The sequence below is a fragment of the Gossypium raimondii genome, chromosome 5 (genome assembly GCF_025698545.1).
Source record: "Gossypium raimondii isolate GPD5lz chromosome 5, ASM2569854v1, whole genome shotgun sequence".
Taxonomy (NCBI): Eukaryota; Viridiplantae; Streptophyta; class Magnoliopsida; order Malvales; family Malvaceae; genus Gossypium; species Gossypium raimondii.
The window spans coordinates 38,512,524-38,530,192 of NC_068569.1; the positions used below are offsets into that span (position 1 = coordinate 38,512,524).

General features: G+C 33.5%; 1 protein-coding gene across 1 annotated transcript; it reads right to left on the minus strand.

Annotated features, from left to right (window-relative positions):
- Positions 1–13,466: 13,466 nt before the first annotated feature.
- On the minus strand, positions 13,467–17,396 carry LOC105766050 (protein trichome berefringence-like 7). The gene is made up of 3 exons (XM_012585345.2): positions 16,313–17,396; positions 15,672–15,830; positions 13,467–13,957 (listed from the first exon to the last, which is right to left on the minus strand). Exons 1-3 carry the CDS (start codon positions 17,125–17,127, stop codon positions 13,663–13,665), a joined length of 1,269 nt encoding a protein of 422 aa, XP_012440799.1. The 5' UTR covers positions 17,128–17,396; the 3' UTR covers positions 13,467–13,662.
- Between the last annotated feature and the right edge of the window lie 273 nt (positions 17,397–17,669).

Consider the following 17,669-nt stretch of genomic DNA (forward strand, 5'->3'; position numbering starts at 1 on the left):
ATTTCTTCTTGTCAATTCTTTCTTTATTTCGCTTGTGCGAATCTTTATCTAATTTATTTTCTGTTCTTATTGTGTTTTCACCTTTTTCTATCTTAAGGAATTAGCCCAAAATCCCCAATTTCTAGGGTTCTTGCCGATTCATCCATACTCTTTTGGGAGAAATTAGATTGAAATTTGGGGAAAACTATCTGGGTGTTCAATTGGGCGAATTGCAATCTCTTTTAGGGTTTCAAGAACCCTTATTAACACTTATTTCTATTCTCAATTTGATTCTTTCTTGATTTGGGGATTTTATTTCAGATCCGAAATTCAAAATTCTAATCTTTTAATTTTCTGCTTGTTTGGATCTGATTGTTTAGGGTTTTTCGTAGGAGTTTCCCGTGACTTGGCAACTCGATCTTGGTCCGCGCGCAACCCCCGTATCACTTAGGCTCTCACGAATGTACCCTTTGTCTAGTAATTCCTTAACTTGCCTTTGCAATTCCTTTGTCTCCTCGGGATTGCATCTATAGGTTGGTCGATTTGGTATTGAAGCTCCGGGTACTAAGTCAATTTGATGCTCTATCCCTCGTAAAGGTGGTAAACCTTTAGGGGCCTCACTAAAAACATCCTCGTAATCCTACAAAAGAGACTGAAACACACTAGGAAAATTTTCGTTAATGTTAGATAAAGATAAATAATTTTGCCTAAACCTCACAAGAATACAATTTCTCTCATTTTACCACTTGTGGATTCACTCACCTTTGGGCTTTTTAAAATTTGACTTTTGCCACTACTAGCCTCTTTTCTCTCTTTCTTTTGCACTTGTCCTTTCTCCCTTACCCCCTCACAAAATTTCATCATCTTCAATTGATCTTTATATACATCGATGGGATTTAAAGGAGAAAAAGTGAATTTTCTACCTTTAAACACAAGGGAGTATCGATTAAGCTTACCTTGGTGTGTAACATCGCGATCAAATTGCCAAGGACGTCCAAGGAGCAAGTGTGCCGCATGCATTGGGACCACATCACACCATACTTCATCCTCATAATTCCCGAGCTTAAAAGTGACCAAGGACTGTTTCGTAACTTTAACTTCGGAGCATTTATTAAGCCACTGAAGGTGATATGGCTTAGGGTGTTTGGTACAAGGCAACTTTAAAGAATCCACCAAATAGCTACTCACTACATTCGAGCAACTCCCACTATCAATAATGAGTGAACATAAGTTACCTTTAATAAAACACCGAGAATGGAAAATATTGGTCCTTTGGTTATCATCATCTTTCATCTGAATGTTAAGGGTTCGGCGAACTACAAGGCATTGAAAATCAGCAAAGTCCCCTTCTTTTGGTGGTTCAGCCAACTCTTCGCCATTAGCACTGTCATCCACAAGTTCTGGCATATCTGGATCTGTTTTATCAGAGTCAGAAGTGTACTCACCATTATCTTTCAGAAGAAGTAATCTCGTGTTAGGGCATTCCCTACTATAATGACCACGCCCTTTGCATTTAAAGCATTCAATCTCATGAGTCCTCTTCACACTCGAATCGCCTAAATTGGGCTGCTTAGAAGGTGTTTGCGTTTTAACAGGAGCCCCTTTTTCCAATCTGATTACTTACTTCCATTACTCAACGAAGACTTATTAGTAACAAAATGGGATTTTGAACTTTTAAAATCAGAATTGGAATTTTTACCTCGGTAATATTGTAAAGTAGTGAAGGAACCAAACCTTTGTTCCTTTAATTATTGCTCGATCTCAATGGCTTTGTGAACTGCTTCTTCCAAATCAATGTAAGTTTGTAGCCTCAATGTATTAGCTATCGGCCTGCTCAAACCATCAATAATCGAACCATAGTTGTTTCCTCATCCTCCTCCACATTAGCTCTTTGAATGAGCATCTCCATCTCCTTAAAATATTCATCCACCGTCCTACTACCTTGAACAAGTCTTCTAAGTTTTGTTTTAATCTCTCTATAGTAGTGAGGTGGAATAAATCTTTTACGCATAATCTGTTTCAACTCATCCCATGTCGAAATCTCACCTTCATAATTCCAATGACGATTTACCCCAAGTTGAGTCCACCAACTTAATGCATAATCTGAAATTTCCAGTGTTGCTAATGCTATCTTTTCATCATCCGGACATTTATAATATCGAAACATAAGTTCAATTTTTTATTCCCATTCACAATAAGCTTCTGGATCATCCTTACCACGAAATTGGGGAATTGTGAACTTCGGTTTTGCCAAAGAGGGTTGCCCACGATCATGAAAATCAGAGTCAGTTCTAAGGACATGCCGAGGACCGCGCCGATGAGCAGGAGGCTGGTTATCCATATCTTCTTTAATTGGATATTGATATTGAGGCTCTTGATTCAATCGTACCTCATTTAAAGTAGCACTCAAAGTTCTGAGTAAGACAGCTTGTTCGTCTAATTATTTTCGAAATTTTGTAAATGTGTCGTAGACATCATTATTATCATTATCACCTTGACCAACCTTAGACATTTTCAAAAACCTGCAAAATAAACACTCAACACTCAAAAAGAAAAGTTAGCAAACCTCACCGTTAATCACTCAAAAAGAAAAAATCAAATTCTCAATGAGGTAGAATTCAGTCTTGTGAGTTCTTTAGTAGAGTCTATATCAACCAATTAGAAAGTGTATGAACCGAACTACCAAAGAATCCTAATTTGCAGTAGGATGCCAAAAAACTGACGTGACACCAACTGATCTTGTCGCACCGAGGAAGAATTGTGCACACTTTAAAAATCCTACTAACACAAGAAACAATAAGGTGTTAGATAGTGTAAAGGGAGAATAAAGGCAAACAAATGAAAACCTATAGCTAAGAATCAATAAAAATTGCTGAAACCAGAAAACCCGAAAAACTGCGAAGTAACTTGACAACTTCGTTCGAGGTGTTCCCGATCTCTAAAAATCACAAAATTAAATCTGGAATGTCCGTAAATATTGAATTTTTGATCTGGAAAGTTTGGGAATCAAACTCAACCCACTAAATCTTTTTTAAAATTTTTATTGGATTTTGTATTTTTCAATTTTTTTTGACTTTTTCGACTGAATTTTTTACAGGAAATATTTTTTATATTTAATCACAGTGCCAAAAATATGTATGTAAAATTTTAGATCAATCGAACAACGTTTACCCACTCAAATGAATTTTTTTTGAAAAATTTTTCTGGGTAAACTGTTGTTTGTGTTTTAAAAAATAGAGATCAGTTTAGAAATCAACCAAGAACACCCAAAAACCCCCAAAATCTGATACCAAATGATATAGGGGTGCGCGCGGACCAATATCGAGTTGTCAAGTCACGAGGAAAACTCCTATGTTGCTCTAAACGATCAGATCTGAAAAACAAGGTAGAGAATTAGAATTAGAGTCGACTTAGATCTGAATTTAAATCCCCAAATCAATCAAGAGTCAGCAAGACTCAAAACTCTCTTAGAGATGACAATTCTCGGAAGTCAAGAACCCGAATTTAAGTTTTAGATAGAAAACCCAATAGCCGAATCTGTCAAATACCAAAACAGATTAAAAAAATTAGATCACAAAGAATAATCAGATTCAAAAGAATTCTAGGGTTTGGGGCGACAAAAAGAAAGGTAAGATTGAAAGAAACTCGAACACAATTCTTGAGATCCAAGAAGAGTGCGATTCTGCCAAAAAATGAACAGCAAGTCAATTTCCCCAAAATAGCGACTCAAACTTCCAATTCCAGCAAACTGACTTAGACAAAAATAACAAGGAAGAATCGGCAAGAATGATGAAAAAGAGGGTTTGATAATCGATCTTTGCAGCCAAGAAGAACACCGAACAGATCCTTGAAGGTTTTGATGGCTGGAACGCAACAAATAAATTAAAAGATTAGTCAAGAAATTTAGCGCAAACAGCAAAGAAAATTAAAAGAACGAACAACAATAAAAATAAAGATAAGTCCTAAGAAGCCTTGAAATCCCGAAATATTTCACAACTCCCTTCAAACGGCTCTAATCTCCCCTCCAATGAAAATCAATGGAAAGAAGAAGACTGAAGATGGCTCCCACAATCAAAAAGATTATTAAAACAACTTCTAAAGAAAACTCAAGAGAGAATTCTTGGAGGAAACTCAAGGAGAATTCTGCACTCAAACAAATCTTAAATTTTCAATATAATTAAGAAGTGTCTAACAAGGTGGCCGGCCAAGCCTTTATATAGGCCTTTCAAATGTTTTCCTAATCTGATTAGAAAACTAAAACTAAAAAAAAACTCCTAATTATTTTAATTTTAAATGGAAATCCGGCCAAGGCCTCTTAATTGGGCCTCTTGGACTGAATATTTACATAAAAATTTAAACTAAGTATTTTAAAAAATAAAACTTTACAAATTGGGCCACTTTTACAATTTGGCCTGATTTTCAAGTAAGTATGGTTTGTCTTCTTGGTTGGGCTTGGAATCATCTTATTGGGCCTTGCCTTCAAGAACTTGGGCTTGTATTCCATCTCCTACTGAAATTGGTTCGTTGATGCTCGTAACGGAGATCCAATGCGCTTTGGCTGCAAGATTTGGTTTCTTGGACCAAGATTTCCAAGATTTGAAATCTTGATTTTCTTGATTCTTAAAATCGTTGCCAACAGCAAGATTGGGCCAAGATTCGGTTTCTTGATTTTCTTGAAAACAAGAAAGTGAATCTTGATTTTCTCTTTCTTTCATGTACGCATCTAAGGCCTTGCTAACAAACTCTTGAATGGTCCCGTTTAGTTTGGAATGCATTTTTCGGGCCTTTGATCTCGTTATTGGGCCTTGTGGTAATTTGAGCCCATCATGTTCTTGGGCTTGGGTTGGGCTTTTGTGACTCGTATCACTATTAGAGAAGCTCGGGCTGCCAACGATGAAACATCCTCAACCATACAAGTTATAGTGGCTTAACGACAGAGGCTAGTTGAAAGTCACCAAACAAGCCGTTGTTGCCTTTTCCATTTGCAAATACAACGATGAAGTCATATGCGATGTGGTGCCGATGCATGCAAGCCATTTGCTTTTAGGGAGGCCTTGGCAGTTTGATCGGAAGGTTATTCCCGATGGATTCAACAACCGATATTCATTTAAGCATCACAGAACGAATGTCACATTAGTGCCCCTTACACCAAAACAAGTCCATGAGGACCAAATTTAGTTGAAAAATTCTTTTGAAAATTTGAGAGAAAGGAGAAAAATAGAAAGAGAGAGAGAGTCAATGAAAGAATTGAGTGAAGAGAGCTTTCAAACAAAAAGGAGGATATTTTTGCTAACCGACATTTAAATCTTCCTCTTGATTCTTATTCGTTTCAGGTTTGTAAAGCTCCAGTAAAAGACAAGTTCCAACTCCATTATCTACCTGATGAACGACGATTTCAATTGATTGGAAAGGGTAAGTTGGAAAATACACATGTTCTTGACATTCCCAACAGTAATAAAGGTAAGGAACTTATTGAGAATCAATCAGATTGGAACTTTGTGACTTCAGATGGCATGTTTGCCTATGAGGTTTGCTTCAAAGAAGTCCTTTATAATGATTTGTTTAGTTGTTATATGTTGAAAAGAAATGCTGAATCTGATTCGAATAATGTTTTGAAATACTTTCTTAATCATTTGTTTTGTGTTGAATTGCAAGATGATTTGATCTTTACTGCTGAATCTAATTTGGATATTGTTTTGAATTTGTTTGTCATATATAATACATCATCGACACAAATAGGTTTCAATCTATTCAATTTAGAGTGTCATGCGAATTCTTTAATTTCATGCAAGCCAATTTTGAGGTTACCTTTGCTTGTTCAATGGGATTTTGAAAGTTTTGATCGATCGCACATACCTATGACTAAATTCCATTTGACTAACATGTTTGCATTGTTGATGAACGAAAAGCTTACATTTTATTTGAGAATGAGCTAACACAACCGTGTGTTCAAACCTGAAGCAAGTTTTCTTAAGATATTGCTGAAAGAAGACGATGGTTCGTTCCAATTGATTGAGCCAAATGTTGACGATTCATATCATTTGGACCTACCAGGTGCGTATCATTCCCATGAGAATGTTAATGTATCTAATTTGTCACTTCTTAATGCAGACACCGATTTGAGGACAAATCATTTTCAAGAAGGAGGGGATGAGACGAACTCGGTCGCATCATGTCACGATACAACTCGACGGCATCGGCATTGGCCCAAACACGAGGGTTTCAAGTACAAAATGAAGTGTTAATTCCAGTTTGTTAGTTTGGTTACTAGAAAAATAAGGAGGTTTATCACTTCAAGTTCTCTTAGCTATAGTTTAATTGCCGGAATAAAAGTTAATTCGGTTTTAGTTAAATTAGTTAAATTATGTTTCGGTTGGACATTAATAAATTGGGTTTTTACTGTGTTAAAATCTGGACATTTTAAATGTGTTTTAAACTTATCAATTCTATTTGAATTCATACAGCTTTAATATATGATTTAAATTGGTCTTAGTTTAGATGAATTAAATTGGACTTAGTTTTGACAAATTAAATTGGTCTTAGTTTAGACACCTTAATTGTGTCTAGCGTCTAGACAAATTAATTGTGTCTCAAATTTAGTTTTTATGTTGCATTAAACCGACCTTTAAATGATGTTTTGTAGGTTGGCTGAATGGGCTACTCAACAATGGATTCAATGGACAGCATTAAAGGACTGCATGCACCTCGACGTGCATGAACCTTGTAGCTGTTGTTTACTCACTCCCCAGGCAGCTCTTCATGGAAACCAACAGCCAAGAGTTTGCTCACTTAATTCAGCAGGTGAATAACATCAATTCACACCTCTTAGTCAATTATATGCCTGCTTAATTCAGCTTACCTACAAGTTCATTAACTGACTGTTCGTGGAATGCAAAGGTTATGTCCATTGGCGTCTTCCATGCTAGAAAAAACTCTTTTCTGTTTTGTGCATTCATTGCACCAAGGATACAAATTACTCCAGCTTTCAATCCAAGGATCAAATAAGTTAAATAAACTGCTCAACTCAGCTGACAAGTGCATTTAGCTGACCATTCGGGTATGGCAAAGGTTAAGGTTGTTGGCTTCACCAATGATTGATGCATTCATTTGTTAACTCAATTATTCCAGCTCAAGAACCGAACATGACAAGATGAATTACTAAGCTATTAAGTCAGCTCCATGGTTGTTCGGGTATAGCAATAGTCAGTTGATCATTAAGTTAATCATTGGATTGTTTCAACTGAAATTTAAGTCAACATTAGTGTTTAATTATTTGCCATTAATTTGAGGCTATTCAGCTGGAGCTATGTAAGCTTATAAATTGCTCATTGTAAACTGTTTTAAAGGTCACTTAACCTGAAACTTTTATGAATATTAAGCTTCGTGAGTTATTCAACTCCTATTGTTCGTTTGAGACTCAATTGACTTATCTAACACTGTCTAGTGGCATCAACCCAATTCTTCTTTTGAATTTATCACTTTCTGCAAAGTGTGGCGTTCAACCTTTTATACCGTAGGTTCCTATCTCCATGCTAGAAAAATCTCTTTTCTGTTTTGTGCATTCATTGCACCAAGGATACAAATTACTCCAGCTTTCAATCCAAGGATCAAATAAGTTAAATAAACTGCTCAACTCAGCTGACAAGTGCATTTAGCTGACGATTTGGGTATTGCAAAGGTTAAGGTTGTTGGCTTCACCATTGATTGATGCATTCATTTGTTAACTCAATTATTCCAGCTCAAGAACCGAACATGACAAGATGAATTACTAAGCTATTAAGTCAGCTCCATGGTTGTTCAGGTATAGCAATAGTCAGCTGATCATTAAGTTAATCATTGGATTGTTTTAACTGAAATTTAAGTCAACATTAGTGTTTAATTATTTGCCATTAATTTGAGGCTATTCAGCTGGAGCTATGTAAGCTTATAAATTGCTCATTGTAAACTGTTTTAAAGGTCACTTAACCTGAAACTTTTATGAATATTAAGCTTCGTGAGTTATTCAACTCCTATTGTTCGTTTGAGACTCAATTGACTTATCTAACACTGTCTAGTGGCGTCAACCCAATTCTTCTTTTGAACTTATCACTTCCTGCAAAGTGTGGCGTTCAACCTTTTATACCGTAGGTTCCTATCTCCCTAGATAGCGGGTCACGGTTTGTTGTCTTTTTAGCCAAATTTTGCAACAAGTGTTGATATAAGAGTAGGGTCGATATTCACCTTTAATATTGGTTCATTCTTCAAACTTGTTTTAACCCAAAATTTAGCTGAAAGTATCACTTATTATTCTTTACAAAGCAGCCAACTTAAAAGCCATCTTGTTTCAGCCTTCAATTACGACAGTTCTCAATTTACGATCGAGAATCTTAGCAACTTGTAATCAACTCCGAGAACGGGTTTGTATCAGAGCGAGAATTTATGCAACTCAGTAAATATGCCCAGAAAATTGTGCCAACTGAGGAAGAAATGTGCATCCATTTTGAAGACGGGTTAAATGATGAGATTAAAATGTTAGTTGGCACGATGAAATTGCGCTGGTGCACAAAAGATGGAAGAAATCTACTATAATGAGATACGGAATGAAAGAAAATCTCAGGATTTTGGTAAATGGAGTTCCTCTAGACCATTTTCGGCTCTACTGTCAAAGAAATTGACAAAAGCTTTCAGCCGATTTACTTCACTATCTGGGTTTTCAAGTAGAAATAAATCGAGGTAGCATGATTTGAGAACTCAGGCAATACCTGTAAATAGTGTTGACAGTGTCTGTAGTGCTCCAAAACCTGGATGCGAACATTGTGGAAAATTACATGTTGGTGAATATAAAACCAAGTTAGGTGCATGTTTCAAATGTGGATCGATAGTTCATTTCATGTGAAATTTCCCAAGAAAAGCGGGTGACAATGATGAGCGTAGTGTAAAGAAGTTTTCTATGCCTTAGAAAGGTAGACGTCCTAATCAAAGAAGTAGTACTTGAGCTAATCGTATTGGGACCAAAGACACAATTGTTAGATTTGAAGCTAGAGCACCTGCTCGAGAATATGCCATCCGAGCCAGGGAGGAAGCTACCACACCTAATGCTATTATTGGTACATTCTATTTCTTTGATGTAACTGTGTATGCATTGATTGACCATGGGTCAACTCACTCATATATTTTCACTTCATTAGCAATGGATAAGAATTTATCTGTTGAGTCAACTGAGTTTGGTGTTTGAGTTACTAATCCATTAGGTCAGAGTGTGATAGTTAATATGTCCAAAGTGTCCGCTGAGAATACAGGGTTGTGACTTTCCTGTTGATTTGATGTTGTTACCATTTCACAAATTCGATATAATTCTGGGAATGGATTGGTTGACGTTACACCATGTTTTAGTGACTTGTATATTGAAACGATTGATTTGAGATGTCAGACTGGTGAAATGATTGTATTGAGTTTGATAGATCAGACAGTGCTACTAAAGTTATTTCAGCTAGCTCTGCACATAGATTGATTTGAAAAGGCTATGAAGCATTTTTGGCTTATATACTTGATACTCGAGTATTGAGACCGAAGATTTATCAGGTACGATTGTTAATGAGTTTACTAACGTGTTTTCTGAAGAGTTATTGGGATTACCACCTGAATGTGAAGTTGAATTTTCGATTGACTTAATGCCTGAGACTACTCCAATATCAATTACACCGTATTGAATGACACCAACTGAGTTGAAAGAACTTAAAGCACAGTTGCAAGAGTTGTCAGATAGAGGTTTTATTCGGCTGAGTGTATCTCCTTGGGTTACACTTGTGTTATTTGTGAAAAAGAAAGATAGGTCGATGAGACTATGTATCAATTACCAACAATTGAATAAAGTTGCGATAAAGAATAAAATTTTTTTGCCCCATATCAATGATTTTTTTGGCCAGTTAAAAGGCGTAACAATTTTTTCAAAAATAGACCTCAGATTCGGTTAAAGATATTGACGTGTTGAAAACTACTTTTCGAATTGGTTATGGCCACTATGAATTTCTAGTAATGTCATTAATTAACTAATGCTCATGTCATTTTTATGGATTTGATGAATCAGATGTTTTAGCCTCACTTGGATAGACTTGTGGTTGTGTTTATTGATGATATGTTGATCTGTTCTAAAATAGAATCCGAACATGCTCAACATTTGAAAATTGTGTTGCAGACTTTGGATGAGAAACAATTGTACGCAAAATTCAGTAAATGTGAATTTTGGCTAAAAAAGGTTGGATTTCTTGGCCATGTGATTTTAGCGGATGTGATTCATGTTGACCTGAGCAAGATCTCTGTTATTGTTAATTGGAAAGCTCTGCAAAATGTCTCTAAGGTGCGTAGTTTTCTAGGCTTAGCTAGTTAGTACAGATGATTTGTTAAGAATTTTTCGATAATTGCTTTGCCGATGATGAAGCTGCTTCAGAAAACAATTAAATTTGTTTGGTCAGATAGATGTCAGCAGAGTTTCGATCAATTGAAAGTTTTTTTAACAAAAGCTCATGTTTAGACCCCAGCCTGAATCTAGGAAAGAATATGTTGTTTATAGTGATGTGTCGCTTAGTGGATTAGGTTGTGTATTGATTCAAGACGAAAAGATTATAGCTTATGCTTCTCGACAGCTAAAACCACATGAGAGAAACTACTCAACTAACGATTTAGAACTGATCGCAATTGTTTTCACCTTGAAGGTTTGGTGACATTACCTGTACGACAAGAAATGTCACGTATATACCGATCATAAAAGCTTTAAATATTTAATGACTCAAAATTACTAAACCTGAGATAATGACGGTGGCTCGCATTATTGAAAGATTATGATCTGGTAATTGATTATCACCCAGGAAAAGCTAACGTTGTTGCTAATGCGTTAAGTTAGAAATCACAGTTTGCCCTAAGAGCGTTGAACACTCAGTTAACTCAGATGATTTAATATTTAATTTAATTATGAAATATATTTATTTTCTTTGAGTTTTGACATATAAATTAAGAATAAATAAATAATTATACATTGTAGATTAGATTACCAATATATTGATATATTATATTTTTATATTGATATATAAAAATTGATTTTAACATTACTAATTATTACCATTTTAAAATAAAATAATATATATTATATTTTTTAATTAAAATACTTGGATTGTATGATTATAAATTTACCCAATTATATTCAATAGTTTTATAGATTTATAATTTTATTAATTAATAATTTAGTCTGTTTTTAAAAATAATATTTTTAAAATACTATTAATATTTTAGTGTCAATTTAGTAAAATAATTAATAATAAAACTATTTTCATCAATTTAAAAGTTACTTCAAACTCAAATTTTTATATATATTATACATATAGATCATACATATAAATAAAATATATATTAGTAGATTGTTTAAGTGAAACAAAATTTTAAAAATTTCACTTAATTGAATATGAGAAATAAAAGAAGAAATAAAATGAAGGAAATATATATCAGACTATAGTAATTTAATACACATAGAAATTATAAAAATATATAAAAATATTGATTTTTATCAATTTCACGAACAAGATTCAAGAATAAGATTAGTTGATGGAGGGGAAGGTGTATCTATTACGTTTATGTTAATAAATTTTAACGTGTATATTTATATCAATTCTAATTTATAATTATAAATGTGAACAAAATCGTTTTAATCCATAAACAAACAAATCAAAACCTCAATTAACAATTCATCAAAAAATCACAATTAATGACATCATAGTGGATCATAAAATACTTAAAATAGTTTAAAATAGTTTTTTAAATAATTATAGTTATTAAATTTTACAATAACTTGTAAAAATAATCATCAACATAAGTGGCATGGTTTTGTATAAAATAATGGATTAATATTTGATGCACCTTTCCCGTTAGTGTATAAGTCATATGTACTAACTATAAATAATAACATAATACAACATCATTAAATTAAATAAAATATGAAGGATTTATAAATAAATACTTATACTTTTATTTAAATATAATTAAACATTAGTAACTATTATAAATAAATATTAATAACTCTCGGATTTAGATCTTGGATTTAAGGATTTAGAATCGGTTTAGGTTTTAGCATTTATTTATAATTAATTACTATTTAATTATGTTTAAAAAAGTTACTAATATTTATTTATAAGTCTTCTACCATTTTTTGTTTTATTTAGTTCTCATATTATTATTCACCGATGATATATGAAACTTATGCACCCACAATGCATTAAATGTTTTGAAATTACCACCACAAAATTTAATGTTAATGTCAACTAAAAATAAGATACATTTTGTTTTAAATAAGAATTTAAACTATCAAAACATATTGGAGAATCATTGAAACAATTAAACATTGAAAAATATTTGCAATATCATTTCATAATAATTCACTAAATAACAGAAGATAAAGTGGACATTAATTTAATTGCACCACAGTTTTCTTTTCGTATCTATGTTTATTTCACCAATTATGTTAAATATTAAATGAATATAACAGTGTTATAACTTGTGATCAGAGCTTGAAGCTGCTTTCTCGGTCTTAAGATTTTCCTCCAATCTCGGACCTCGTTCTACTTTCTCGGTCTTTACCATCTCTTCAGCAGCATGAACCTCATCCTCAATATCTAGGATCACAGCGAGCGGCCTATGAGAACCAGGGACAGTAGCCTCCTTCACTTTCAGATGTTCATCAACATGAACAGTGTTTCTTCAACTTTCTTCTTTCTCTTGAGGAAACAAAACAGAGTGACTGCAAGGAATGCGAGGAAAAAGCCACCGCATGAGAAAAACACAACAATTATAACCGCATGGTTGGGTGAGGCCATCGCAGTATCAGAAGATGCTGTGAAGTTTATATTGATTTAACTTTGTGCAGTAATTGGGAGAACTGGGAGTCTTTTTGTAGTGATATTGTGTATTTTCTTTCGCATTTGGATTCATATGAAGTATCAAGTGACTTGGCTCTCATTCTAAGTTTAGACAGGATGGGCTAATGGGGTTTGTTTGCATTGTAAAACACTTAAACTGTCCTTGGTTTTCTCCTAAAGCTAACACGAAATCGAAACTCCTAAAGACATACGGGATGAGAAAAGATCGCCGGCTCAAAAAAGAAATGAAAGTATAAAAGAAAAACCATAACGTGGCCAACAAATTAGATCAGAGTATTTCAATCGGCTGAAAATATTTCTGGAATCTAAAGGAATGATGATCGCCCATTTAACTAGAAAAGTAACTATTGCTTCTACCTTAAGGACATGTTGCAATTAGTAAGGTGAGAGTTTTGACTAGAATCTTACTATACATTGATGAAAGAAATACAGAGTAACTACGAGTTTGATTAGCAGGTGTACCACTGAATTCAGCCAGAAGAGCAAATCAGCATACGGATCAGATGTTAGCCAGATGACATACAGTTTTGCTCTTCTCACAAAATAACATAGAAATTTTCACCAAATAAAGAACGAAAAGAAAACTCCTGAAACTTGTCCATTTTTTTATTTTTGCCTGACTTTCATCAGTTAGTAATATTAATAAACGTGCATTACATCATGCTACGACAACCATAATTCATCTTTCGTCTCAAGAGGGGACTTCACAGCACATGTTCTTATGCAGAGACGGAGGAGGGGGGTGGGAAGGAGAAGTAAAAGGATTGCAAGTTCTTGTTCACTAAACGGTTACTCCATCCTTGGAGAGCATCATTGATAGGAGAATTTCATTCCATGTATCAGGCACTCCAGGAAGACACCAGTGGCTGCAATCAGCTACCGACTGCTTATCGCTCCAAGTGCCAACATGAGCATCACTACGGAAAGCTCCCATGGGGGTTACATGTAACACTGTCACAGGAGTTGTCATTTTCTTTACAACATCAATTATAATGTCAGAAATTCGGCTATGGTCTCTCCCTTTAGTTTTCAGCCAAGGGCGTCGAGTCACTTTGCATGAATTACGGTTTCGACCTCTGCAAGTGAAAAGACCAGTTAGTTAGCCAGATGAGTGTGCAAATTAGCTACACAGAGATCACCACCTAAAGATCTGAGGGAGATGCGACCAAGCAAGTTGTTTAACAAATTCTTGTTTTTATATTGAATAAATATAATTATTTATATATGTTGTATCAATTTATGTTAATAATTTATAAAAATTGAATCAAATTAAAGTTACATAAATAAATTTGTACAACATCAAATTTCAAAATTTAAGTATAAAAATTAGACATTAAAATATAGTTTTGAGATTTATTTATTTTTCTTTTATCCAGCAATTAAAAACACGTATACTCGTATATACTTTTTTTTTCACATCTCCTCTTCTTTTGTGTAATGAGTAAATGTTACAAAAGAGGACACGGAATTTAGTACATCTTATATATATACTAATTTTCTTACCAGCGATGCATGGGTTTGAGTAAATGTTTTGTACATGAGTAAATGTTTCAATTAAAATATATTTAAATTATTATATAAATTTCCATAAATTTAATTATATGATTGGTATTATAAATAAATTTATAATTTCTTTTATATTTTTGTAGTTCAAGATTTTATTTGATAAAATAATGTATTAAATTGTTATATATGCATGATATATACAATTTCCTAGATTAAACAGATGAAAAAGTATTTATGGAATTCATTAATTTGTTATTTATGAAATCTATTTATAATAAATGTTTTAAATATTTTTAAAAAGCTTTTTATTTTGTTTTATTTTTAGAAACTTAATCCTTAACATATAAATAGAGTAAATTCCTAATATACAATAGTACAGAAATTTGAAGCATATTTTAATCTTATTTTAAATACATATGCTACTACTAAAGTCCAAGCTTTTAAATTATTTTAAAATTAAATTGACCACGTCAACTAAAAGCTGAAGTTATTGTAATATAATATATATATATATATATATATATATATATATATATATATATATATATATATAGTATGTGAAATTCCATACTTCTTTAACGTCTTAATTGGAGACATTGTTATAAGTAATGATTTTAGATCAATTTTAATTGCCCTTTTCAATGGTATATCTTCTTTTATACTTTTTAGAAGGGGTTTTATGCTTTGGTTCGATATGGGTACGAGTATGTTCACTTCTTTTGATTTTTCTCAATGTCTTCATGCTTATAATTTGTGTCGGATATGAGTATTTCAAAAAAAAAAAACATTAAATCATAGCAATATGGCATAACTGAAGTGCTTAGTTATTGAATAAATAAACAAGTATCATTTGAAAAATAGTGTTTATATTAGAATTTCAACAGGAAAAAGAATTTGCCATATCATTCAGTTTTTTCTTTTTCACCTAAAAATCTTGCAAAATTTCCATTCAATTTACTCTTCTTAATTTACCATGACAAAAATGCAAAGCCATACGTTGACACATTGAAGCCAAAGCCTTTCCAAACCTGGAGGTTCTTATGTAGAAGAACTAAGCTCATCGGTAGAATTGAGAATGCTATATTATTCTTATTGTTTAAAATAATGTTTATAGTAACAACTTTTAAACACACAAAGTTTTATGTGTTTATGCTGATCCCAACTTAGCACCCAAATAATTATTATCTTTTTCAGCTAAGGTGGAATACTTGCTTTGTAGATGCCTTATTTTCTAAAGCAAAAAGAAAAAAAAGAAAAAACCTGGTAGAGAGCAGAATGGCTTACATCCAATGCGAAGATTCAAAAGTCCGGAAGAACACCCTAGTTCTGTTTCTGTTGACTGAAGACTCAACCCAAGATACCCATGTCTCCAATGCAGTTCTAAAGGCAGATGCGATCCCCATTCCAAGCTTTAGTGATCTACCTGCCTGAAAATAGCAACCCCTGTCTGGTAAATTCTGTTAGGAGATTTCTACAAAAAAATGAAACATGCATATAGATTTGTAATTTAGTCCTAAAAGCAACAGTGCGAGCAGTTCGATACTTTGTCACTATATTAGAACAGCAAGGAGAAAATGAGGCATAAACTGCACTATAGGTGTAAATTCAAACAAGCAGAACACATCATATAGGTTGGTAAACATAGAAATAGATGAAAAGATATATATCAACACAAATCACATTATTGCAAATTTACCATGCCTGTGCATTAGCAATCTTTGATGCATTGCCACCTCAAAAACAATGACTCAGAAATTAAGACATATCAAGTTTTAATGACTCAGCTTGGAACATAAATTGATGCAAGTAAACGTTCATGAAACTAAATGAACTAAAAATTGAAACCAAAATTTTAACTGGAAAAATTCTGTTGCATCCACCAAAGAACACCAATATATGCAGTTAAAGATATCTAGATAACTTACATATCAAAAAGCTTAGTTGGCGTCCACCAATGACCTGAATTAAATATCAAGAAATCAGAGTCAATCCACTCCTTGCTCATATCATCCAGCTTGTCAAGTTTGACTGTTGATTTAACCCTCTTAGGTGCATGCCTTGGTGCTGAACCAGGCTGCACTAGGAAAACTGACCGATAAAAGTCAACACGTAAATTATATGAACTGAAATACACTCCTAAAAACCTAATTCGTTTAGTGATCTTATTTCCATTAATTTCATAGACATTCCTCTTATCCTGCACACCTTGCATAAGCAAACATATCATAGACTCCCATTGTGTTCTGCTCAATGAATCGCCAACAAAAACAATCCGTTTCCCATGAAGCTTTCCAAGAATCTCTTGCACATTAAACCTTGGAATTTCACAGTTTTTAGGCTGCCATCTCCATTTTTGATAACCCCTATCTCTTCTTCCATTAACCACACAATCAAACCCACGCTCAGCAAAAGGACATTGTGAAGCATTATATAAAGGGTAACTTTCATCAGGGATCCATTTGCCATAAAAAACATTGCATTTGGCAACTAAATCATCAGACTCATGAACTGTATAAGTACGAACCGCTGGCTGATATATTGGAAAGACATGAAAATATGTGCATACCATTGCTAAAAGGAACGATAAAAATAAACCAATAACAATAAGTGCACTGATTGATTCAGAAACACAATGCTTACAGTGAATCTTTACAAATCTGTCACTAAAACTCAAAACCCTTTCATGAAATTGTCTCAACTTGCTAAATGAACACTGTTCAACCTCAAAATTACCCAACATCTCAGCTATCTTTTCCGAAATGTGCACTGATTACCATAAAGAACTAGCCAACTTCTAATCAGATTTCAGAAATGAACGACAAAGTAAAGCTAAGTAACCCAAATTAGCAGCATCAGTATATAAACCATGCAATCGAAATGAAAAACACTTGAAGTTCAAGATCCCAGATTTTTTTCTCAAAAAGATGAAATCTTACAGTTGTTTTTTTCCAACGCAACCGGGCATCTGCGAACTCAAGCAGGAGTTGCAAGCAAGGTAGTTGGGAATAATGAAATAAAGATGGAAGGTGAGGGCATTTTGGGGATTCAAATAGTAGTTCTGAACATGATGTAAGAACCGCAATCTTAAAAGGGCAAAATGGTAATAAAGAATGGAAGCTCCTGGCACCAGCTCGCTATCTAACGCCTAACAATATTTTTAGCAATTTTATTTATTATTTAAATTTTTATTGATAATATATTTGTAGACATAAATATTTTTGAAGTGGATGAATTTTTAAAAGTTTTTATAGACATAAAATAGTTTTCTTATGTTAAATATAT